This window comes from Dermacentor variabilis, chromosome 3, assembly GCF_050947875.1.
Source record: "Dermacentor variabilis isolate Ectoservices chromosome 3, ASM5094787v1, whole genome shotgun sequence".
NCBI classification, from domain to species: Eukaryota; Metazoa; Arthropoda; class Arachnida; order Ixodida; family Ixodidae; genus Dermacentor; species Dermacentor variabilis.
In genome coordinates, this window is record NC_134570.1 from 25,858,238 (window position 1) to 25,884,420 (window position 26,183).

Here is a 26,183-nt window from a genome sequence, read left to right on the forward strand (position 1 = left end):
ATCACTCTCACGAATGAGAATAAGATTCGGAAATCCACTCTGGAAATGCTCGGACAGGTTTCACTACTGTCAGCGTTGAAGAGAGAGAGAGGGGGGGGATACGCAAAGGAAAGACAGGGAGGTTAACCAGAGATAACCTTCGGCTGGCTATCCTGTACCGGGTGAGGGGGGGAAATCGCAGGTAAATTGACGAGGCGCCCGACTCCTGTAGGCGCACAGGCGTCTAGGCGACGTAAGCGAGGCGACTGCCGGGGCCACTTACGACGTCTATGATCTGCTGCAGTGTGAGCCCGAAACTGAGGATGAGCGGCTCCGACTCGTTGAGCACGGGCCGCTCTAGGGTGTTGTAGTTGGCCAGCAGGTCCTGCAGAAGCCGCCGCTCGTGCGCGCCTTGTTCGGAGTCTGAAAACAGAGGAACAGAGGCACCGTCGTGGGTCACGTGACTTGACACAGTGGTCTCAACGAGACATACATACGTTCACAGTAAGACGGAGGCTTGAAATGAATAATAACAACGGTCGACCGAGGAGTGTCGCTGGAGCCAACGTTTCGACAAGGGAAATTGTCTTCGTCTGACGCCCTTTCGGTGAAATGTTGGTTCCAATGACATCAGTTGTTTGACCCCTGTTACTGCACAATTGTGATACTGACTGCACCAGTGTCACTGCCAGTGCTTTATTGCTACTGTAGAGTGATCTGCACTGTACAGTGGTCTGACTGCTATTCTAGAAAAAATATAAGGACGAGGTTGCCCGTTTAATCGTAGAAGCTGAGCATATATTGGCGCACTTGGCGAATCGTGCATAAGTAAATCATCGATAGCGCTGTCTCCTAAAGAGCTAGGTTGTCTGCGCAAAGAGGTGACAAAGCTTTACGGAGAAATTATGCTTAGTAATGCGGTTAATTGGCTATGTTACCCGCCGGGTTGTTGTAGTGACTGCGCCGCGAAGCCCGAGGGCACGGGATCAGGTCCCGCCCACAGAGACCGCATTTCGATGCCGACAAAATCTAAAAATGCCCCTCGTGTACCGTGTGCGCGTTAAAGAAACCGAGGTGGCCAAAGCTGGATCCGGAACTACGGCGTTTGTCGTGGTTTTGGCACGTGTTGGCATATGAAGCCCCAGGATATACTTCTTTAAATGGCTATATTTCTTTATTTAATTTTTCCCCTCTTTTGCATAGAACCTGCTGATTCCACTTGATATGTATTGCGGTGTCCGAGAAGTACAATATAGTTGGATCGGCTTTGAATATCAATACTGCTGTTTCAAGTAGCATTGCCGTTTGTGTATTGCGTGTGAGTTGGTTTGTCCCTGTGCCTTTTCTGCGCTACAAATCCCATGTTTCATGATGAACAAACTGCAAGTCCACTTACTCCACTCTCACTCCACTTTCAACCTATTTCAAAGAACTTGCAGAAGACCGATTTCACGACAAGTTTCTCTACGCCACTGTTGCCACAAGGCATGCTGGTTATAGTAGCCCCAAGCGAAGGGCTGAGGGTTCCCTATGGTAAGAAACATATGTAGTGACGTGCTATGACAAACTCGCTTGGTGTTCGAGATGAAGAGGCATCCTCCCTCAACTTTGCCTTAGACCCTAGTAAAGCGGCAGGGCCACTGGGTATAAACTCTGAACGTGGGGAAATCGGTCTATTATTTTTCTTGAATTTCGTGACACCAGTTTTTCTGGTTTTAATAGTTCAATAAAACATTTGGCATTTCCTCTTAGCTGGCTCAAGCAGAAAAAAAAATGCGATCCTATGCATACGTTTTCATTATTAGCTGCGACTGAGATTTGAACTGGTGTCTGCCTGTTGGCAATGAAATGTGTGGACGAAGAGGCAGAATACGATGACACCAGAGAAAAGATGCGCAGTAATAATCTCAGAAACGACTTCAAGTGTCTTATTGAATGACGTGGACCAGAAAATGCAGTCTCGTTGCGAAATTTAAGTTAAAGCAAGCAAGAGGTAAACGCGAAACTTACTTTTTAGTTTGTTAAATTAAAACCGTTGGCGGCCGTAGGTACAGCGGCATTACTGCGCAACGGCGCCTTTTTATGGTAATTGTCTACAACAGGAATAGCCCAGTTTTTAAACCCTGTAATGCACAATGTATCCTAAAAGCGACGCTTCTTTGACACACTAAAATTCTAATTTAAACACGGGAAGCTCAGCGCGTAGTCTGTATCTGGAGATTTCGGCGTTGCATAGTTCAGCAAACCAATTACTTAATATATAATTAATTCACTCATTGGATTTCAACACAGAGAACATTTCAATGCTTCTTGCGAAAATGTACTCACTATGGCCAGATATAAAGGCGAACAAGTTGCTATAAATTTTCTTGATGTGGGCCTTACAGAGTGTTTGGGCATTAGTACAAGGTTTACACACCGACCGCTACGGGGCTAAAGATTTCGGGTTGCTTAAAGAATGCTCAAGAACGCTGCACCACTTCGACTATTCCATCGGGACATGCATGCCTCTTACCGAAGCAGCAACTTAGCCTGCGGTCACTACGGAGGTTGCCTCACCAATCGGGTGACTTCTCTGGATACGGCTTCGCGTGATCTTGAAGCTCAGCGCTCTGGCAGAGCTTTTGAGAATGTCCCCGCCAATGCTAGGACATGTTCTTCAGCCATTCGTTGCTGTTACAAGCTTTCCCTGATACAACAGCAGCGCTTACGCAACCTGTAACTTTCGCATTATGTGATTCAGCGTAGCTCTTAAAGCTTCGACTCGTTGACCTCTGCTTGCTCCTGTAATGCCATGAATTGCTCTTACGGCGCCAGGGTCGAGTGAAAGATGTCGACAGAAGGATGTGGTTTGTTTCTTTACTTGCCGAGGTATTATCGAAGGCTAGCTGTGGCAAATTTGGTTACATACCAAGGCTTGTCTCTTTAGGCACGCGACAGAGGATTCTCGTTTACTTGTGCCTACGTAACTGTGACAGAGTAGTAAGCATGCGACCTGCTGTGGAAATCCTCCTTATCAGCATATTTTCACGTGGTAGTGACGGTAAATAACACAGTAGCAATACTGTGAAAGACGAAACTAACTTCTATTGGGCGAACCTGTGCCCACAAAAACAGGCTACACTTAAAGCACAACGATAGCGACGAAAACACTCGGCGATCGTCGAATATCTGATCTGTGGGTCAAGCGCGTCGACTTTTATACATCAGTAATCGAAGGTTCCAGAGTAATCGCTGGAGCCCGCATGTCTTCCAGAAAGTTCTACACCCTTCGCGTCGTGCGATGAAATCAGATTAGACAAGGTTTGGGGAAAACAGAGCGGATAGCACTATCGATAACATTCGAGAAACTTCCGATAGATGCAGGTGCATCCTGCGCTGTGCGATAACATTTGTTAGGCAGTGAAACGTGGTCACCCAATAAAGATAAACTACACGTGTCAATATGTTGTACCTGTTTTGGTCAGTGCACGTTAACTATGCCAGATGAACGTTATACTTTTTCTGTACGTCACTGCGCTCCTGATAAGAAGTTCTGACATAAACATCAACGTTATCAACAGGGATAAGGCGCCTCAGAAAGAATCCCTTATCCCTGTTTATAACCTTTATACTATAACTTCAGTGTCAGGTGTGCCCGCAACTGATCGAAAACCACGAATGTCGTAGCGGTGCAATGTTCAGGAAATTTCTGAAAGACCAGCTTTATTTCCTTTTTGTCACGTAAACGCCTCAGTGGTAGAAAAGGCAACAGCACAAGGTGGCTCTACCATACTTTTCACTCGCGCTACATATTCATTCAGTAGCCCCGCAAGCTAACTAGAAAGATCCCTTCAGTACTCACAGTAATGTGCGCCGCTCTCACGTATACGCATTGCTTTCGCTTTTGTCCACGAGGAGAACAGAGTCAAATGTCATGGAGGGAAGAACAGAATAGAATCTACTTCCTTTTCCACCTTGTCCGTCAGACCTCAAGATTACATTCGCAGTTTTGTTCTCGCGCACGCAAACTCTGAACCGTGTGCCTTGCATTGGTTCCACCCCCGACGTCTTATTTCGCTGTTGAGAAGCACGCCCGCGCAGCCTCGGGGTCTCGCTCCGTTAAAGCTCCCCGCTAAAAGACGGCCGTTCATGGCCAAACCAAGTACCTGTCGTGAATGGGTTTTTTTTTTTCTAAAAGAACCAACTTCCCATTTCCACGAGCCGCGCGGCACTGCCTGGCGAGTCAGAAAGAACGAAAAAAAAAAGGAAATCAGAAAGGCATGCATAGGAAAGCACGCCAAGGGGGCAGTCGTGCGAGTTTTTACCGGGAGCTGGCGCACTTTCAGGGATATTCGGAGTCAAAAAACTTGCGCATCCGTGTGTACACGGAGTTCGTCGAAGCGTATACAGAGCGCTTGCAGTGAGTCAGCAACCGCCGCGAAGAGCGCGCGCGGAGAAATTCGAAACAGGAACTCGGAAAATACAACGAAAATACGCAAGTGCACGATGGACGGTAAAGCAAAGCGACGGCGAACAACATGCTGCGCTTAACTCGAAAGCAAACAGAATGCCTCCGGGAACGCCTCGCGTGCGGGTAGACTTTGCGATTTTCTATTTCCGCACGCCAAAAGCGCCCTTCGTGAGAGTCGCCCCTTTTGCTCACCGTGCAGGGGTGCGCCTATATACGGCGTTTCATAGCCTCGATGCCGGCTGTGCTGAATCAGCGCGTTGTGAAAGTTCCACGCCAGCTCCGGTGAGACCGACGCCGAGTCGTGCCGAACTTCACTTTCGCTGAGCGCCACGCGGTGAGATGACGAAGAGGCGGAACTTCGTAGGTTCACATACAACCAATATCTGCAGTATCGTCGTGACATGTGTGCACTTCTCCTTTCTCGTACAAAGTCATCCATCATACGATAAAATCTGACACGGCGGCACTGAGGTTCCTCGTCCAAAGCGCTACATCCACGTTCACATTCGGTGTCGCTGGTCTTTTTCTTTGCCATATTTCTTTCACTGGCAGCGCTGTATGTCAATCACACAGTGGGCCAGGAGCAGCAAGCGAATTAGGCCGGATGCGAGACTGACGTCGTCCACAGAGGCCGTCGGAGGACCCCGCTTCTGTGTCCTTGCTCATTCGACCACTCCTGGCGTCGTTGCCTCTATGCACGCAAAGCGCAGTAGATTTTGTTACTTCGTTGGCTTCCTTTTTCGTTAGATCCTTCTTTCCTTATCATTCTATGCAAAGTAGCAGAGTAGAATGCTTTCTGATTAGCTTTCCCGTCTTCCCCCTTTCTGTTTTTTCCACAATTTCTCACTTTGTGTAAGCAAGTAAGAGTTCAGACGTTGCGGAGTTAGGAGCTTCGTACAAAGGAAGCCCTCCCTGTACTCTTGCGAATGCCGTAAGGCATTGCAGACAGAAGAGTGACAAAGAAATACCGCCGCCATTGCTCCCCATTATTCCACCTCGGGCACTCTTTTTATGCCAGCTGCCCGCCTGATGTTTCCTTAATGCGCCTAACAAGGTGAACGCACGTCGTGCGATCTTTTTTGCTTCGTCTTCTTGGGTAAGGAGACGTCAACGCCTCTTTGTTCCAATAGCGTACTACTTACAGACGCAGACGAGTTAATTAAAAGAAAGGAGACACTTGTGTCTCCGCTTTGGGACCCTTTCTCACAGAAATGGAAGAACGGCCCATTACGTAGTGGGAAGTAGGCAGTGGCGTAGTAATGGGGGTTGGGAGGGCCTGGGTGTCAGATGCCAGTTGGTGGGAGGGGAGGGGGAGGAGGTATCACATATGACTGAATTTGAAACAAAACAGCGCGGTATTCACGGCGACAAGAAGGGAGAAACGACACGGACGAGCGCTGACTTACAACTGAAGTTTATTGCTTGGAACGAAGAATATATAACAGCTCCAACCAACAGAAAACACCAAAAGAAAAAAAACATACATATATTCACAATCAATCGTACTCGCTGCACTCAACATGAATATGACTGAAGACACTCCTCTTTCCGCCGGCTTGAGTTGGCGTAAATGGTAAATAATGCTCCAATAACCAGCAGCCCGAGCTCGGGTATATCCGATGTACCAGATGTGTAGCGCCGCTGAATTGCCGGCAACAGCTTTGCACGACTGTGCGGGCTAAAAAAGTTAATTCGCTAAGTGGTAGCTAAACTGCTCACCTTAGTGGAACGTTTCATCTGCTCGTGCGGTTTGCTCATCTCCCATCATGCTTTGCGTGCATGTCGTCAGTATATACAGGGTGTCCCAGCTAACTTTATCCAGAGTTTAAAAACATGCGAATGCCACGTAGCTTTACAGACCGAAAATGATGGTGTTTGACGGCGCTTGGATCTATTCAAATTATTTTTTCATACCGCCTAATTAGGTAATTAGTATTAATTATTTATTCAACTTGTCAAATATTATAATTAGAGGAAAAGTGTCAATGATAAAATTTCAGAGGAATATGAAAGACTCCCGATATAGTTTTCTGTTGCTCAATACGTGCGACATAAAAGAGTTTTTCCGAGCGTGAAAGAAGCCCGCGAATACACGCAAAATTGCCGTGCCACTGGCCGCTCGATGCGCTTCGCGTGTATTCGCGGTCTTTTTTCGCGTTCGGAAAAACTCTTTTTATGTCGCACGTATTGAGCAACATAAAACTATATCGGGAGTTTTTCTCATTGACACTTTTCATCTAATTATAATATTTGAGAACTTTATTAAGTAATAAGGAGCTCTAATTATGTAATTAGGTATAATGAAGAAAATAATCTGAGTATCTCCAAGCGACGGCAAACAACGTTATCTTGGTTCTATTGAGCTATGTGGCATTCGCATATTTTTAAACTCTGGCTAAAGTTAGCTGGGACACCCTGTATACAGTGTTCCATTAATCAGTATTGTATCGTTTGTGTTAGTTTTGTATTAGTTTCGCGGTATTGAACAAAAACACTGTCTCCTAGTCCTAGCTAACCTTCTCTTTATCATGTTGTTGTTGTTGTTTTTGACTTCATGTCAGAAATAGTGTCTTGTTTTAGCTGCACAAAATTTTACAAAAATGGTTAATTTTGTGAGGATATTCCCCAATATTCTATCAGGTTATGTATGTTTGTGACCACTAGGAACTCGGTATTGTGCAAAATATGGCAGCTAATTAAATAGGATGTCTTAAATAAGTGCTTAATTAGCAATTATAGCGGAAATTCGGGAATCGAGGAACCAAAGTCACATTATTGACTCACCAAAACTTTCTCGTCTAAACAAAATCATCTTGGGTGTCAGTACTTTGGCACTGTGGGTGGCCCAGTATGGTAGTACCGAAAGAAATATGAAATAGTACACCAGTAACGTCGCTCTCTCTATTCTCACCAATGCGAGCGCAGACCAACAGTAGCGCAAGCTTTCGCTGGCACGGGCTTCATCGCGGCCTCCTCTTCTTTTGCACGGCGACGCCAGGAAAAGCGTGCATCTATTCCGCTCCCAACCTTGTGACGGCACCGCAGCGCGGATAAGGACGTTTGCCAACAGCGACAAATAAAGAAAGGATTTATAAATCAGAATGAAGAGAACTCGTGATTGTAATAGCATTGGCGCCCCCGCAGCAGGGAAGCCGCTGGCGTTTTCTAATAGGGCGGGGAGATCAGCGTCACTGACATGCTATTTAATGTTCGTTTGGGTTCAGGGCTGCCCGCAACCAAAATACTGCACGGCACAGCACATACGACGATTTTTGCGAAGTTGTTGCGCAACATATAACTGCAGGGCTTCAGTTTTGCAAATGCAATATTGCCTCTAAAATCGCCAATTAAAACTAATAAAATACTTTTGTTACTTGTGAGCCATATTTTCCAGGATGCCGCATCTGTATTGACTGCCAAGCCTTACAGTCTGACAGTAGATGTGGGAATGCGCTTATCGTAAGTTACCAGTGCAGCACCTTATGTTATTTGGTGCAGAAAATAAAACAGCGTGTATACCTGCTGCATTCGAGATTTCTGGGAATTAAAACTAAAGGGGGAGGGGGGGGGGGTTACGAACGCGGTATTCAAGGCGGCTGTGCTGGTGCTGAAACGTCACCCCTTCGCCTCCCCAAAAATTTTCGATATCGTCGCATTCCTTACTACACCCAAAGGGCGGGGGGGGGGGGGGAGGTCACAGAAGACCATGGGCCGCGAGTGCCATACGACCTAACTACGCCGCTGGAAGTAGGTATAAGCGTTAGGCACGACGTGCTGCAAATTACTTTAGCAACGTGCATGCTTTACTTTCCGCATTCTCATTTAGCGAGCGCTGTTGCCGTAGAATAATAATAATTAGTGCACCATTTCACCGTGAGCAGCAAAAAAGGTGAGGAGAATAAAAAATCTGCGTCGACCTTCCTGATTTCATCGCTATTACACGTCTTCGTTCAGTGGCCTTCCCAAACGACTGCAGATACCGGCATCTTGGTCCAGAAGATTACCTTTCTTTCTTTCTTTCTTTCTTTCTTTCTTTCTTTCTTTCTTTCTTTCTTCTTTCTTCTTTTTTTTTTTTTAGAGGAGCCGTCGCAATTCCGGCACCTCTTGTTCAAAGAGCCCCCTCCCTTCCTTTTTTTCCACGTCCTTTCTTTTCGACAGATTTATGCTCCTCGAGCAGGCCAATCTTCAACGTGGGTGCGAGCAGCGCCGGCAGCAAGAACGTCAGCGCAATAACAACGTCGCAGTAATGTCCGCCATTCCGTTTCCAAGTTAGCAAGAAGAAGAAGGAGCAGTGTACCTTCAGGCGAGAGAGGAGTGCGATCTCAGTGCAGCAGTGATCTGTGGCTCTCGGACCGACCTCGGAGAGCGCTGAAGTAGCGCAGCACATGTACGCTATCAGCGCAGAGGCAGGTGCCGAGCCCACTCTGTGGAGGCTCACGTTCGCCGGCCGCCATCGCGGAGCCGGCATCGACGACGCAATGAAGGCGCGACATCATGGCTTCACGGCTGGCCTAAACGGGCTGTGCTTACCATGTCGTCTCTTCGATCGACGTTTTGTTTTTCTTGCTTGATTGCTTGGTTGCTTGCTTGCTTGCTTGCTTGCTTGCTTGTTTGTTTTACTCTTGGCAGTGTTTGCCTTCCAAACAAAGACGCTGCGGTGTCCAGTAGAGTACAGGGTGCTTTCGCTCGACGACGACAAAGCAAACGCGAGGCCATGGTGCAGAGTTGGACGGGACAATAAAACCGGGGGTGTCGTATAACGGGTCTCACGGCCAGCACAAGTTTCTGGCCCTTCGCTCGAGCAGTCGGTCGCGTCAGGAAAGCTCGCGTTACAGGCAGCGCTGTACCCTACGCAAAGATTTCCTCTCATGGCAATGGAAGCTGACGCGAAGCCTTTGAAATGCGTGCGCTGCTTTGATGTTGTTGGTTGTATACGACCCTGTCGTTGTTGTGGGATTTTATGCTTCACCTGCTTTTCTGTTCGCTCAGTCTTGGGTATAGTCACCAGCGGTGAAGCTCTGTGAAACGAATTTGCAGAGCTGAATTTGCAAACAAAACAGCATTAAAAAAGCGAGGCAAATTTCATGGGTTCCCGATTCTAAGATTGCACGAATATTTTCCCCTTCAGTCATGTTTTTTTTTTTCATGTAACGTGCTTTCTCATTATTAATATTCTCCATATGTAGGAAATAAGGATTTAAGTGACAAGTGATGCAAATAAAGTCAACATGTGAAATTTGTGAGTACGTAACCTTGCTATTCATTCAACATACTACAAGTTGCGCGTTTTTTACACTTTGCTGCCCAGAGACTTGAGGTTCTGCAAGTCTACCGCACCCAATAAGTTTGCTTGTCACTCGCTTTGGCAAATTGTATTCGAAGCGCGGCCACACACGTGCGCTCTGCTGCGCAATGGGCGTTGTAGCCACGCTCAGAATATGCACTCCAGAGCGAGTAAAAAATGAATAAGAGATACACTAGAACTGACAGATAAGTTACTTATTCAGTACTTTCTCTCCATGAGCTCTGCAGAAAAATATATGACACATTATAGCGAAGACAGCGTATACGTCAGCATTTTATTTTCTTGAATTTGGCACTCTCCCCTCCCCCCCCCCCCTTTAAAAATGAAAGCAAGCTAATTAATCAGTAGAAGGATCGACATTTGGGCGAGTTGGTACTGGTTGAACATCTTGAAGGGGCAGCGCAATATGACGAAGACAGAAGGCAGGAACACTCAGGACGGCGCTATTCCTGCCTTCTGTCTTCGTCATATTGCGCTGCCCCTTCAAGATGTTCTAATTAATCAGCGTTATTAAAAATGCCAGGTAACTTTCGTTTTCTTGCGATTCTCCTTGTGCAGGTAAAAAGACCTACGATAGTTACCGGGATGAGTTATTGCTTTTCACATGTGTGGCTCGATGATTGAGTGCAAATTAACAAACACACTGAGACGTCGGCAGACTTTTCGACGTCACATGCACATGGCGAAGACCAAGTCTGGTACAAAGACAACTAAGATAAGATATAAACACAACTTAAAAAGAAATGTTGAATGGAAGCACGATTCTTTTGCAGCTTTCGTGGCGCCGCGGTGCCTAATTTTCTTGTCTAGATGCACCACGAGCAACTAGACAGAAAATTATCTTTCTCCCTCTCTCTCTCTCTCTCTCTCTCTCTCTCTCTCTCTCTGACTACCGTAGCTTCTTATTTCCCGCCCAAATCGGAACACTGCTGACGTCGTTCTTTAATGTTACAAACTTGGTATTATTTTTGTTTATTTAAATATCATTCTGGAGAAGTTTCATTTCTTTCTTCCCTGAGGAGAAGATCTTCAACTAGATCTTGCTTTTGTTCATTTACAAACGCAGAAAACGCAATCCCAGCGCTTTTCCCCCCTAGGTAAAGAACTTTTCAGTAGCCTCAGTCAAACGTTGGCAGACTTGTGGGGTCAGTGGCACCCAATATGCAAGATCAAAAGCAGTGCCGCCACCGCCGTTTCTCTTCAATACCGCTCGCTTCGTCGTCAGAAGTTATCAAGTAATGTGTATAATGTTATTCACGTAGTCTTCGGAAATTCAATTTTGTATTTCTGTATTTCTTTTAAAGAACCTGACACTATACTTGAAAGCCATACCCTGGTTTGTGCAAGCGTATTTCTGTAACCCGCTTATGGATAAGACAGCGACTTATTATCAATATCATAAGCTTGTGCCTTTTGCCCTGATATGGAATACCAGTCTTTCCTAGAATATGAGGGAGTGATTCTTCAGTCGAACGCTCGCACAGTTGTCTCTGCATTTCCGCCTTGATTCTTAGCAAATTATGAGAGCTGCCGCTCCCTCGTTGCGGCAATGGACGAAGAAACTTCGAGGACCTTCCTTGCACGAAGCTGTCCGGTGGGCACGTTCAGGAAACATGGAAGCGAGTCAAGCGACACAGACAGCGAAGCCACCGAGTTGTGCTCGGACAGCTGCGACTCCTCGGACGACGATTTCAAGGTTGTCGTGAGTCGATAGGCAAAAAGAAGACTGATGCGGGCGTCATCTCCGGCAAGTGTTTCAACCGTGAAAGATACGTCACAGCGCTGGCCGCACACTGATTTCTTCTTGCTCGTGGGCCCTATGACCAATTCGCGGCTCCCTAACAGGCAGGTTCATTCTTTGTTAATCGAGGGCATCGCGCCGAATGAGATTAAAGACGTGAGAATAAACTCACGGAAGAATGTCCTGCGTGGCTGTAGATGTTTTACATCGTAGCGCAGCACTACAAAGCCTTTGGAATGTCACAGAAGTGGACAAGGTAAAAGTACGATCAATAATCGCTACAGGCGCTAACGGCGCTGTTGGCGTCATTTATGACGTCAACGTTTCCATTCCGGCTGACGACTTGCCATTATTAATGAAGCCACCAACAGATGGCACTGTCATCACGCATTTCACCAGACTCGGAAATACATGCTGCGTTAAGCTTGTGTTTGAGGGAGACTGCCTTCCTTCTCACGGTCAAAGTTGGCCATGTCCGCCATGCCGTTCGACCTTACATACCGAAGCCTCTGCAATATCACAAGTGCTTCAAGATTGGCCATGTAAAAAGCATCTGTGGGAACAATGCTGTGTGCCCGCGGTGCACTGCATCCCATTAATTCAGAAGGCGCCTGCCACGCGACTGTCCTGAATTGCCCTAATTGCCGTGATTCCCACGAAGCCTCATCGAAGGACAGCCCGAGTTTCCGGAAGGAATTCGCTGTTGTAAAGCGCATGATTCGGAATCATTCAACACACAGTGAGGCTGCTGCTACACTTAGGTGGCGACGTTATCGCCACCGAAGAGCGCAACGAAACGCCGCAACAAACAACACGCCATCTTCCGCCAAAGTGGCTGCTTCATCAACGCGGAGCGCCCCCATGAAAGACACTGAGAAACGAAGAAATTGGCTCGAATACTCGATCCTGCAAAGTGGCTCGCACTTTCAAGCGCACGATCTGCCACGAAGAAACCTCGGATACCGGCACCATCGACACCCTCACAAACCGCTGATGCAACGACACCTGATGATCGCCATAATAATGTTGAGATCACTGATGAATGCTATGCGTGTTCTACTCAGCAACACAAAAACCCCGTCGGCACAGAGGGCGCTGCAGGTGCTGGACACCCTGCGTCCAATGCTTGCAGCAATAGGGTAATGCAATGGTCCTCCTCCTCTCTCACAGAATATGACAGTAAGTACAAGGCAGCCAATGAGTCGCTGTCTCATATTATGGCGGCCCTGGAGCCATAAGACGCCTGATTATGTATTCTCTATGCTTATTATCTCTCTCTGACGCTCGGTTTCGTAAACAATTGAACTTCTTGCGGCATGGTACGAACGAACGAACGAGCGAGCGAACAAGTGAATGAATGAATGAATAAACCAACAAACGAACAACCGAATGAATGAATGAATGAATGAATGAATGAATGAATGAATGACGCCTCCAACGAGTTGAACGCAGAAGACCGTTGACAGCCGCTTCCCTGAGAAATGGAGTTAGGCTCACCGAGTAACGAAGCGGGCCTAGTCCGCCAAACACTGCCTGCGCTGTGGCGGCACTCAGCACCCATGGCCGGCGGCTTTGGCCGGAAATGGGGATCCGGCGGCACAGACCGGGGCGCGCGCAATCTGATTAGGATCTGGGTTGGGGGGGAGGGGGGGGGGGACAGAGCCGACCGGCACGGGCCAGGCCAGACCCAAATCGCGTCAGGCGGCGGACGCCCCAGCACTCTCCTCCGTCGCGCTGCGCTGACACACGGCGCACAGAGGAACTTGGCCGCAGCGGATAGGTTCGGCTTAATGCGCTCCACGCTGCCTGCGGCCAGGAAAGAGCAGGAGGACGACGCAGAGGTGTTCACTGCGGGGCGCTTCGCATCGCCTCGGACTCGGGAGAGAGAAGCACACTCGCTTGCATTGTTCTGAAATGGTGTACCGACTCCCCCCTTTTTTTAACGAAGCTGCGATGGATGCCAGCGCGTGGGTGGACAGCGGTGGGACACGTCGCTATTGACGTGCGTTACGGCAAAGTTTACGCGGTGCCGGAAAGTTGAGGTGTAAGCAGTACTTCCAAGAAAGCTTTGGTGGTGCTGCAAATGCGACGACGCTGATAGTGAGGAGTGCCACCAGGAGATGAAGGTTTGAATAAGCCTGTTTTGCTAATGCGAAGCTTTTTATTTGGAAAGTGTAGAGAGAGACAGTGGAAATGAATAAATAAGTAGCGGAGGGAGCTTGGACGAGAGAGAGATTAACCTGGAAAATTGCGATGGCAGTTTCTAAGATGAGAATGCGTGCCGCCTTTGAGTCACCCAGTCGCAACGGAATCGCATCAAAAAGAAAATTAAGATTATTATTGAGAAATACAGAGAACAGGGAACAAACAAAAAGACAGCAGAAACTATAAACCCGGTGCTAAAGTTAGGCCTACTGTGATGTTAAGTTACGATAGATCGACAAGGAATGTTGCCTACGAGTAATGAACTACTCAGAATACGTAGCTTGAATTATTTGCAGTAAGCCAGGAACGCTTGTCGCTGTGAATACGGTGGCTGGACCAATTGACCGCACAAGGCTGCTCTGCAGACAGTCAGTGCAGAAAAAAAGCGAACATCAGTATCATAAACGACGAAAAAACACGGCCACACAGCTGCGTGCATTATTAATAGAAAAAAAACAATAAAAAGAAACAATAAAGCTGGCCTTAGAATCACACTTCGTACCATGCAAGAAAAGCACTACAATCGTATTAAAACAAATACCGTGAAGTTTCACAAGACTGAGCAAACGTGCGTTTATTATACCACGCCTTCTATTCTACGCTCCCAACTTTGTTATCGAGGTTATTCTTCTCAACTAGCCCCGACGTATATGCGTATTTTCATACACACTTGCATTTCTTTGTCTCAAGTGTCGCGTAAAAGCTTCCTCTCAGTAGCCACTGGAACTTTCTAAAGTAAATACCAGCGCTCTCTACGTGCGCAACGAAGAAACAGACGCAGATCGGGGAGGCACCAGAAGTAAAATGAAACTCGAGATAGGCGGCATTGTCTTCTGTCTAAAGAACGACACCCCCAAAATTTGAGCGTAAACACACACGCACAAAAGTAAAAAAACAAAACAAAATCCAGGCCAGTGAAGCGCAACGCCTTCCGCGGCACAAAGGAACGGTCGACGTGAAACAGCTGGCGGTCAGATCGCGCCGCGGAAATGAATAATAAAGGAGAAAAGGCGAGGAAACGTGGACCGCCAGCTAGCACCCGCTCAGCATGGCTGTGGGGGCACCGGCCCCCTATATATGGGCTCCGCTGGTGCGCGATCAACGGTGCGCTCCATCAAAAGTTACAACGCCAGGCACAGCAGCACGACGGGAAAGGCGATAGGAAAGGTGCGCGCGCGCGCGTGTGTGTGTGTGTGCAAAGCAGCGTCGTTGTCGTCCTCCTCATCGTCATCCTCGAGCGGAAACAAAAGAACCGAGGGAAAAAGGGGATGAAAGGAAGGGAAAATGGGGGAGAGACGCGTAACGTGCGGAGCGGGAGAAGTGAGAAATCACCCCCGACTTGCGAGCTGCCGTCGGCGAAACGAGACCAAAAAAAAAAAAAGAGAGAGAGAAAGACCGACGGACGAGAGATGCTGCAGGAAGCCAGCAGTAGAGAAGTGCAGCTCCGGCTGACGTGGTGGAGAGCGGCCCTTTTGGTGGAGATGGGGAGGAGTAAGAAGGACAGACCCGCCTGTCATACTCGCCGTAGCCGTCCGTCCACCTCTCTGCGAAGACATAAACGAGACGCGGAAGCTATAAGAGGGGACCAAGCAAGGTGGCGGACGTCCCTTATCCGCGTCCTGTTGCTAACACGCGAGGGAGAAGCGAGTCAAACGTAAACGCTCCGAGGCAGGCTGCGGGAGAAATCGCCCCGACATGAAAGAGATAAGGCGAAACTACGAAAGCAAAATTAAGCACTAAAAAAGAAACCCTACAGTGGTTCATTTTCATTTGTTTACTTTTCTTTTGGCATTGTTCCTTTCCGAGCGGCGACATGACGAGGAAAAGTGGCGAAAGAGAAACAGCAGCGATTCCCGAGAGAAGAGCTGGTAAGAAGACGTAAAAATATGTGTTACGAAGAAATTGAGTTTTCCTTTATATAATTCACTTCTTTCGTTGGCGATAGAGCCAGCGACTGTGTGTGTGTGCGTATATATATATATATATATATATATATATATATATATATATATATCCATGGTGCGCCGGCAGGCAGCCAGGGAGGCCGGTCGTCGTCTTTTGTCTCGGCCACCCAAAGTCCAGCCGAGTTCTCTTTACACCGAGCCCTGAGGAGACAACGACGTCCGTCGTCGCTGCGGCGGTAATGACTGCGTTCGCAGCTGTTGCCGCTGCCCCTACTTCTAGCGCCGAAGGCGCGGCAGCTTGCCTCGTACGCTGCTGCCGCAATTAAACGTCGCGGACGACGGGGTCATTACCACGCGACGGACAGCCTACCCCTCCCTTCTTTCTCCTCTTTTCACACTGTCGTCTTTTTCCTCTCGCTCTGAGGAAATAATTTTCTCGTGGTCCCCACTGGCTCAAAAGTCAGAGCAAACACTTTTTTCATCTTTTTTTATCACCTTTATCACCCGCTCCCTTTCCCGACGCCGTCGTTAGGAAGTGAACTTCCGACTACGCTCCTCGTTCTTTTCTTCACTGCACGGCGGCAGTGGTATGCGAAGAAGACGCTCGCTTGATGGAAGTGGCGAGGCGGGAAAAAGAAAAGGAGGGGGAGGGGTGTTGTACTGATGAGTGCCGTTTCGTCGGCGCCGATCATTGGATCAGCGTGCCGAGATCGAGATAATCGGGCCCCGTACGGCCCACACCGGCCTCGCGTTTCCTCCTGGGAATCAATGCGGTGCGGGTTGCCCTCGTCACGTGGTTCGGCTGGCTTTCCGAAGTCGCGGCACTAGACGGAGTGGGGGGCCCGGGCCAGCCCACAAGCGCTAGGCCGTGATTGCGGTCGGCCCGCTGCAATTACCGGGGCACGGGGCAAAGCGTGAATGCCGTTGCCGTGCTCTCTGCTTCGGCCTTGCGTTACTTCTACGGAGATGCTCTTTGCCGAAAAGGAAACAGGCGGCTCCGGCAGCAGGGAACACAAACCCTCTCATCGCAAGTGTTCCTACATTCTGCATCCGGCCCGGTACTTACAGTTCGGCCACGGAAACTTTTATGCTCTTTTGGCCAAGCGTAATGTCGCACTCCTTATACGGACCCGCGTGCTTCTAAGTGAAGTTCGTGGTCGATAGGATGATAGGATGGGACCTATCGGACAAAACAGCACTCGAGCATTACAATCAAAGTAGGCCTTTGGCCACGGGTAATTTCTTTGCAGTAGTCATTATTCGCGTACATCTACAAAGAAAATACTTTTAAAGCGCTTGTTTCAGCAGTCTATGGCTAAAGTTTCTACGAGTAAAGGAGGTCAATGGCACAATTGTCCAGTAAAAGACGCACTGGTCTCAAGTGACATCTCACGTTCGTATCAGTCTTACAAAGTTCGTCATGGCAAATGGATAGATATTATAACTTCCTCATCCACTGTATAGTATGTTTTTTTTTAGTTTCTGCTTGCGCAGTGTCTTAAGACGCATTGCTACGGATCTTACTTGTTGTCGTTTCTCATAAGCCTTCGTCTCTCGCCTTGAACCTCGTGAGGGCGGTAAAAGGAAACATAAGTGAATCAATCCGCTACGGCATACGCTTGCAACTGGGTCTTTGCGGGATGATCATTCCACATATTATTTAATTCGGACTGAGGAAATCTCTCTGCGGAAACTTCGGGCTCTGGCAGCCCTTACCCCTTCCTTGGCTTTGCCCTAGGGCCCCAGCACCTTGACCATGTGAAGTTACCAAAGTGCTCTCCCAATGCGTCATTAACCGCATCTGCAGTGGCTGTGTCTAAAGACTGGGGCCACAAGAGAGAAAGTGCTTAAATATGGCGGTGTACGCACACGCCAGCCCACAGACTACGAATGGTTAATTATGAACTATAATTTCCAAGGACCCCTTGCGCAGCTTCTTCACAAAGCAGGACTGGGCGATTTAACAATAATATGCTGTATGGCAAACAACGCGATAAAAAGATAGAGAGAGAGACATCTATCTACGACATGAAGCGTACGAGTTTCACTGCCTGACCCGTACAAGGAAAATACAATGCAGATGCGTCAGCTAGACAAAAGCTGAGAGTCGTTAGCCAGCGGCAGGAGCCCTCCACAAACTTGGGGCGAGCCACTGCTTCTCCGCAACAGCCCAACTGTCACAGCGTGTGGGAAATTTTCCCTAAGCTAACCTGTTTGTCATGTGCATATTCCGTGTGCACTGTCTTAGAAATATTTAGCACCTCCGTACCATCTGTAATGCACTGCGTAAGGTTAATGTAGTGTAGAAAGCAGCAGTTAGTTATGAAGAGCATTATCTCAGCTACTTAAGGCTACAACTGCAACTAAGCACAGAAAGCGTCCAAAGTTCATAATAGGGATACATGCTTTTTCTGCAGATCTCCCCGTAACAATATATTACCACTAGTCTGTTCGGCAACGCCAACTGGAAATTCCCAAAATTGTGTGCACAAATCTTTAGACAAAACAACAAACATTTGCTAGTTAATTCCATGCCCTCGGCTGTGACATTGTTTCAACATTATGCTTCGTTCCTCAGGAGCTCTGTATAAAGTCTTGCTGACGAATTAGTGACTTCTGCTGAAAAAACTCGCAGGGTCTTCGGATAGAGTTAGCAATCGTCCATAAACAAAAGAAAGTTGCAGCACATCAAAGATGTCGTGGTGTTTTGATTGCACACAGACATTTTTCATCCGTTGCGCGACTTTTCCGTGCTCATATAGTGTACACAAGAGATGCTGGCATTAGCAAAGATGTTAGACTAGCCAGGCACCTGACGTAATACCCTAGACCAGGAATTCTTGGAAGAATATCGTGACACCCTCTTAATTTGCGCGTACGGAAGGTAGTCGTAAAAGAGGCCCACGCTAACCAACGACTGACTGACAGGATATGCAAATCTTAGCGCGCGGAGATGCGAAGGTCAGTTAAATAACAACCGGTAACAAAAGCATGCTCTTCCTTCAGCTCAGCGGAAAGCGTGCGAAAAAAACAACTTGTATATGACGGCACAGTTGCATACAACTTAGTTACTTCTGATGTATGCCCATCGTGGGAAGAGCAGTATTTGAGCTGATTGTCAATTGCGATGGAACTCGGCGCACTTAAGACAACCATGCCGCAGAACAGCGGGCTACAATGCGTTAAAAAAACATGAAAGCTAAGAATTACTGAATAAAGGAAAAACAGACAAAAGAGCGCTGTTGGGAGTTAAAACTCCGGAACCATTTCCTAATTATCTCTGCAATTAGTGGTTTGTAGTCCTCTTCGCACCTTCCCTCGCTACGCGATTCACGTACCCTTCATTCATAATATATTCCGACAGAGTGGGACGCATTAGCTAAACTTGTATGTTAACTTGGTGCTCATCCAGAAGGAATTGTGAAGAATCAGTGAAGTCATGGGCCACCATTTTTCTTAGCTCTCCGACAGAGCCAGCTGCTCTTTTATTCAATTAGTAATCCATTACCCGCTTGGAACTTGAAAGTAGCGGTGCGAGTGAGTGAGCCTTGCATTTGCACGAGGAGAGAGAGAGAGAGAGTCCGTCTCGCCTAATTGAGCGGGAAGTGGCGCTCCACTGCGCAACGAGGATTTTAACGTTAAGACATTTTCCTCGGCCGCTAAGCCTGCGCAGTTACAGGGACAGGCAGAGTGTATCACGCCATCTCGCGATTGCCCCGGATGCATGAAAGAAAAAGGCTGCAATGCTGGTTCCTTTCCGTGCTTAGAGTTGCGTCGTTGTACTCAGTGCTCTTGATGCGGAGTTCAAGCGAGTCACGCAAAGCATGCTCGAAATTTTTCGGCGGCACACGATATTTACTCGAAGCATTTCTTTGTTTCGGTCAAAGTTCTGCAATTAAAAAAGGCTCTGGAAAACCTTGTAGGTGCATCACTTAGTAAATACGTCTTGGGGATACAAGTATAACGTCACGTATAAAAGGACAGTACGCTCTGTCCTGTTGGTGCCTACAAAATGCGTTACGGATACCTAAGCCCTTACAAGGCATCTTACGAGGCATTTTGATGTTTTGAAGCTTTCGACGTTTCTGACATTGTGGTGCAAGTGATTCGCTTGTTCATATCGCATAGCGTGGTGTTCTCTTCTGTTTGTAAAAACTTCATTCATGGTGTCACCATTTTCATGTCTGATAATGGGCGAAAAGGTTTGGGCGTATGATCATGTCTGGCATTGCGGATGTGCTCTCTTTTTATGTCACGGCAGCGCAACTAGTTCTGCGTGCATACTCTAAGTCGCATTTAGGCATTACTCAATATTGTCAGATGGGGTCATGAGAATAATTCAGTTAAAAAGAAAGCACGAAAAGACATTTGTTGTGGCCAATCACAAAGATGGCGTTGACGCAGGCGAAACAATATCCAGGTTTATGTGGATGTTAAGCATCAAATGGTTCGAAAATCTAACATTACCTGACAGGCACTGCTTTCGACACAGTTGAACAGGCAGCTAAAATAATGTTTTCATTCCGCACTCTGGCCTATACATTTACTTGTCATTGTCTTAAGCTGAAATTTGTAATAAGGTATGATTCTCTTCATGCGTTTATGCTTTCTTAGTAACGTTTTCTACGAGACTGAGAACGTGAGGGTCAACGAGCACAAAGCTATTTCGCTGATTTCCTACCACGTACTTGTGGTGTCAGCACGCAGTGTTGCCCACAAAGAAATACACAGAAAGAGAACGGCGATGTAGATTTCACCTGCTCGCGAAAAGGGTCACATGGGAGAAAGGGTAAACATCTTTACCACCCACCATATCTTGCTCTCCAACTTGCTGCATAACTTTATTTTCCGTTAAATGTCTATTAATAAACGACTTTCTCTATCTTATGCGAGGGTCTAGTGAATAAATGGAAGCAAGAGAGAGAGAGAAAAAAAAACAGTAAACTGGTTAAAGCAGTGCGGAATCGCACGGCACGTTTTATCGATTCAAACTATGACTGACATACAAGTATAAGTGGCATAAATCATCCCTCGGCATACCTAGTCTAACACTTCGTAGGAAGTTTTCAGAACCTTCCCTTTTCCACAAACTGTACTATAAGTTCCCACGCCTCAGGAACACTATTCTACTTCCACCCAACCATGCTTCTCACCACCGGTTCAACAACCTGTCTACAACGCTTCCATGGTACCTCTAATGCGTTCTATAAATCTTTCTTACCTACTGCTATTGAACTATGGAACGAACTAACCGAGGATATAGGAAATGAAAGTGATTCAGATAAATTTAGGCAGCTATTGTCTTGCTTTTAAACTCTTAACCTACCAGCACTGCGCTATCGCTCTAACGTCTACCTTTTGTTCTGCTCTGTTATACTGCCGGTTTTGATACCAGTTGTACTGCGTTCTTTCTTTTTCTCTTGTGTCCATCGTCTTCTAGCATGCTAAGTTTGTTCACCATTGTATAAGTAAGTTAACCATTGTATAATAATGACTATAGCGTTTATTGAGCACGAGGTCGCCGGATCGAATCCCGGCCACGGCAGCTGCATTTAGATGGGGGCGAAATGCGAAAACACCCGTGTACTTAGATTTATGTGCACGTTAAAAAACACTAGGTGGTCGAAATTTCCGTAATCCTCCACTCCGACGCGCCTCATAATCAGAGAGTAGTTTTGGCTCATAAAATCCCATATTCGATGTTTATTGATGCCGTTGTCGCCCCTTCCCTATGTAATACCCTAAAAGGGGTCTTTCATCATCATCATCATCATCAGCCTGGTTACGCCCACTGCAGGGCAAAGGCCTCTCCCATACTTCTCCAACAACCCCGGTCATGTACTAATTGTGGCCATGCCATGGCTGCAAACTTCTTAATCTCATCCGCCCACCTAACTTTCCGCCGCCCCCTGCTACGCTTCCATTCCCTTGGGATCCAGTCCGTAACCATTAATGACCATCGGTTATTAAAGGGTCTTAAAGGGGTCTTTAAGGGACAATAAATGATGATGATAACCTCTGCAGCACCATGAGCTTGGCATACAGATGCCGAGCTATATTGAGCTAGAATGATAGTGTGGCGTTGCTGCAGGAACATTGCCGTCGGACTAGGTGCTGGCGCTGGATCAACTCTACTCCACCCTGGACCTCGTTCCCTCGATCGGCAGTTACAAACGGCCATCGATGTAGGGTTTCTCGAGACATAATCCAAGTCTGCGGGAACACGAGTGACATAACGACGACACTAAAAATAAAATATATTACATTTAAAGAAATCGGAATTTAAGCCCGAAAGGCGAGGCATCGATAGCGATAGCAAATTACAACACAACTATACGAACTAAGGATAGTAGGTTTATCGGCCGTATAAACTTGGAAACATTTGCTTACTAACAAAATTAACAAGGATAATGTCAGCGCGCACAAGCAAACTTGAGCACATCACACTCGATGAGCGCGGAGACTCGTTGTCAAGACGATGGTGTGAGCAAGCGCGGCAGCAGCAGCGAGCGAAGTGACCTTCGTGCGGCCTATCGCTACAACCCAAGAGCGGCGAGAACACAGCGCTCATAAAGGTATGAGCCGTTTGCAGATACCTTTCAAGATACGGCCCGCGGCCGCGCGCGGCAGTGTGCAGTACGCACTTGTTGGCGGAATCGAAGTCCACCTCCCTCCCTCGCTGCCTTCCCGCTTTCCTCCATTTATGGCACGCGAGATTGAGCCGCGATCGTCGGTTCCTCTTGCGCGCGGTCGCAAAATGCGAAGTTGCTGCCGCAGCACAATGCCGCACCCCCTCCCTCCCGTCCCCCCACGGCCCTTCACGCGACAGAAGACGGCGCGCTTCCTGCCCGCTTTCGTCTCTTTCGCGCGGGCAAGATTGAGCCGCGATCGTCAGCTTCCCTCGCGTGCTTTCACCCGCACATGCAGCACACGAGGCGCGGCGATAGACTTTATACGCAACATCACGGCAACGGCTGAAATGCACCTGGAGTATCTATATAATTGTTATCGCAATAAAAAGAATGAGAAGACGGAAATGAACGTCCCATGTCAGAAAAGCCCAGCTTTCAGTGCGATCTGTAATGGTGAAAAGAACTCCTGAAAGTTTCGGGTGCAGCCGCGGACGCTGTCGGCCCGGCTTCGCGCAGGAGCCGGTGTGCGCGAGCTCGGCGGGTCCCGACAGAGAGCTAAGCGAGCAACCGAGCGAACGATCGGAGACAAATGCGCGCTTCTGAGGCGGCGGCGGGAGGTTCCAAATTGCAGTCGCCCGTGCGGAAAATTACTCGCTAAGCGGCCCTGCTTCGCTCGGACAGGGCCCCGTGGTCGTCGAGCAAGCGAGTCGAGCGCTCCATCAACACTGCAGCGAGCAGCCGTCGAGGCGGAACGCTCCTTGCGGCTCCTCTCCTACGTAGTTGTTAAGTGCACATCGCCCTTCTCTCCGCCTTCACTCTGACGAGAAGATATTCATGAACGCGCCGCGAGACGCAGAAAAGGAAGAACTAGGAGGAGCACAAGTTAAGGAAAAGGTAACAAAAATTTCGATGGAGGGTACGTGCTTTCTTCGCAGAGCCGAAATGAAGCAATTTACGTTTACTCTCCGCACCGAGCGACTTATATTACGGCTTCCCTTTCACCGTATAACCTTTCTCGTACGTTCAGTCTGCCTCGAAAGAGTGTTTCTTTTTTCTTTGTGGTGTATTTTATTTTCATTTCTTTGAGTCACTGATAGTCCTCTCCTATTGCGATCGGCAGCAGTTCTCTAATTAATATGGTAAATAGAGGTGTATAGCTTCTTGCACCAAAAAAAAAAAGAAAGAAAAAGGCATGAAGAAAAAGGCATGAAGAAAAACTGGCTATAGAAAATCATGCGCCGTAGTGCTCTTGTTTACTAATAACATCTAGTAGTGCCTGGTTTCAAATTGGTACCTATAAAGGAAACTCTGGTAAACTATTTGTTTTGACTTTTGGGTAAACTGCGTGAGGACAGTATTCATGAAAGGAAACAAACACGAGCGCTCGTGTTTGTTTCCTTTCTTGTCCCATCCTCGCACAGTTCACCCAAAAGTTAATATGGACCAACAAGCCCAGCTAAGAACCCTTCATAGGTTTATTTGTTTTGTTTTCTCTATCACTTTTCCTGTTACGCTCTATCTTGCAACGTGTGTGCAAACAGATTGTAAACCGCTGTAAAAATAAAACAGGTACTCGCCTGAGGTCCAGAAGAGAATAAATCACATAATGGCGTTTCGATAGCGCTACGGATATACCCTGTTCAATGAACAATGAAGATGGGCGAAAGAGGGGTCGATTATTTATCAATGTATCACCCTCGCCTGACGAGTTTTCGTCGAATTTTGGACTATACTGGCATTTATTCAAACCTACCTAATATAGCCAAACGCGGTGGTTTGCAGCGTTAGTTAAACCGCACGCTACATGATGTCATCATACATGTCTCTTTGCCTTCTTATTGTGCCTTAACGTCCCGAAGCATTTAAAAATGAGAACCATTCCACTTCGTGAAGATTGAATGACAGCGAAAGATGACGACAGTCAAAGCTCTCAAACGAAACGCAAAGTGTACCCGCTGTGGTTGCTCAGTGGCTATGGTGTTGGGCTGCTGAGCACGAGGTCGCGGGATCGAATCCCGGCCACGGCGGCCGCATTTCGATGAGGGCAAAATGCGAAAACGCCCGTGTACTTAGATTTAGGTGCACGTTAAAGAACCCCAGCTGGTCAAAATTTCTGGAGTCCTCCACTACGGCGTGCCTCATAATCAGAAAGTGGTTTTGGCACCGTTAAACCCCATAATTAACCGCAAAGTGCTTTTGCTGCCGTTCCATCTTAACAGAGTGGAATGGTTGCCCGGGATCGCGATTGTCGTTTTCGTTCAGCATCGCGGGAACGTGCTTCGTCGGTCGTCGCTTCGCATCTGCGCCGTTTACGTTCTCAATGCTGTCCCCTCCGGCGCTCGTCGTACGCATGTTGTTCTTCGGAGGTACGAACTATACGTGTCCGCCCCATGGATAACGCAGCTTGTTATTGGCGTCGATACCGGTCCTGCTGCGATAACCTTGACATCGCGCTGTTTTTCGCGCCGGGCGTTCTAATTTGTTCCGCATTTTGACATCTGCGCCGCCGCACTGCACCCGTACATGATCACACATAAAGCAAACAATGAAACCCATTGTGCATGGGTTTGTTAGAAATCGCTAAGTCCGTTTCTGATGCCGGACGCCGAAAAAACTACAGAAGTGTAGTCATATACAGCTTTCGCTGTAATATCATGACTTGAGGTAACAGTAGTTGTGTAATTATAGGTATGGAAAGAAGTTAGCCAAAAACTAGCCTTTTGTATTTTCCCATGGCGCTCTGTGATTTCAAAAAGTCACAGTTTCGCCCGAAAGGCGAAACATCGATGGCGTGAGCAAATTAGTAGACATCTATACGAAGTAAGGATAGTAGCATTATCGGCCGTATAAACCTGTAAACATTCGCTTGCTAACTAAATGAAGAAACATGGTGTCAGGCACGCACAAGCAAACATGAACACATCTCGCTCGGTGTCCGCGGGAACTCGCTGTCAAAACGCTGGAGTGAGGAAGCACGGCAGCAGCAGCGAGCGAATTGACCCTCGTGCTGCCTCTCGCTCCAACGCTAACTAAGGGGTGAGAGCACAACGCTCACAGAGCTGTCAGCCCTCGTCGCACATACACTGTTCCCATCGCAGATCGCTTTGAATATAGGGCCCGCGCGGTGACGCCAAACTCAGCAGTCGCCGGAGTAGAACGCCCTTCTCCCTCCTCTCCCCCTGATGCCTTGCGCGCGACGGAAGACGGCGTGCTTCTTTCCCCTTTCCTCCCTTGCGCGCGCGCTATGGAGCCGCCATCGTTGGCTCACTCTCGCAAGCTTTCAGTCGTACTTACAGTATACGGCGCGCGGCGATGATGTTATCGCCCCTTGAACTGTACTAGGAACATCACGGCGGTGTCGAAACCGACGGCGACGGCACGAAAGCCACCTGGAATGTCCATATATTTGCTATCGCAATAAAAGGGCAGAGTGGATTGGGCAGTGCGCGTGGTTCTGGAAGGAGCGCCTCCGGTCATATAGCAGTAGCGAGCATCGCAATATTGCCTTTGCTTCGAAGCGACGCGAGTTGATGCCAGGGAAAAGAGGGGCTCGCGAAGCCTAACTGTGCTACTTCGAACGAGCTCACGGCACACGTAGCCGGGTGTTCGAAAGAGCACAGACACAAGCAATAACGCCCGGGCGCGTTGCCGAAGTGTAAAATACAAGCATCCCCTTGAACCAACCTCCTCTGCGTGTTTATTTGATCCGCACCTCTTTCATTCCTTGTCTTGTTATATTCTATTTATTTTTTTTTGCGAAGATAACGGTTTGTTCCCTATCGGGACGACTAACGCACCGTCTGGGAGAAGCGTTTATTAAATATGTATCGTCCGCGTGCGTGAAGATTTCGGGAGCTTCCGGTTAACAAAGTTTGCGCGAAGGAGATGTCATAGAGAACTACGTAAACAACTCAAGCAACACGGACTTCGAGGTCGATAAACATGCCAGAGGGGACGACGCTAG

At 47.8% G+C, this 26,183-nt stretch overlaps 1 protein-coding gene across 1 annotated transcript in view; it reads right to left on the reverse strand.

Moving 5' to 3' along the window:
* The window catches only part of LOC142575315 (neuronal acetylcholine receptor subunit alpha-7-like), a 362,638-nt gene that overhangs the window by 149,854 nt on the left and 186,601 nt on the right, over positions 1 to 26,183 (reverse strand). The window contains exon 2 of the mRNA XM_075684576.1: positions 263 to 402. Within this exon, the coding sequence (XP_075540691.1) occupies positions 263 to 402 (140 nt within the window). The remainder of the gene's footprint in view (positions 1 to 262; positions 403 to 26,183) is intronic.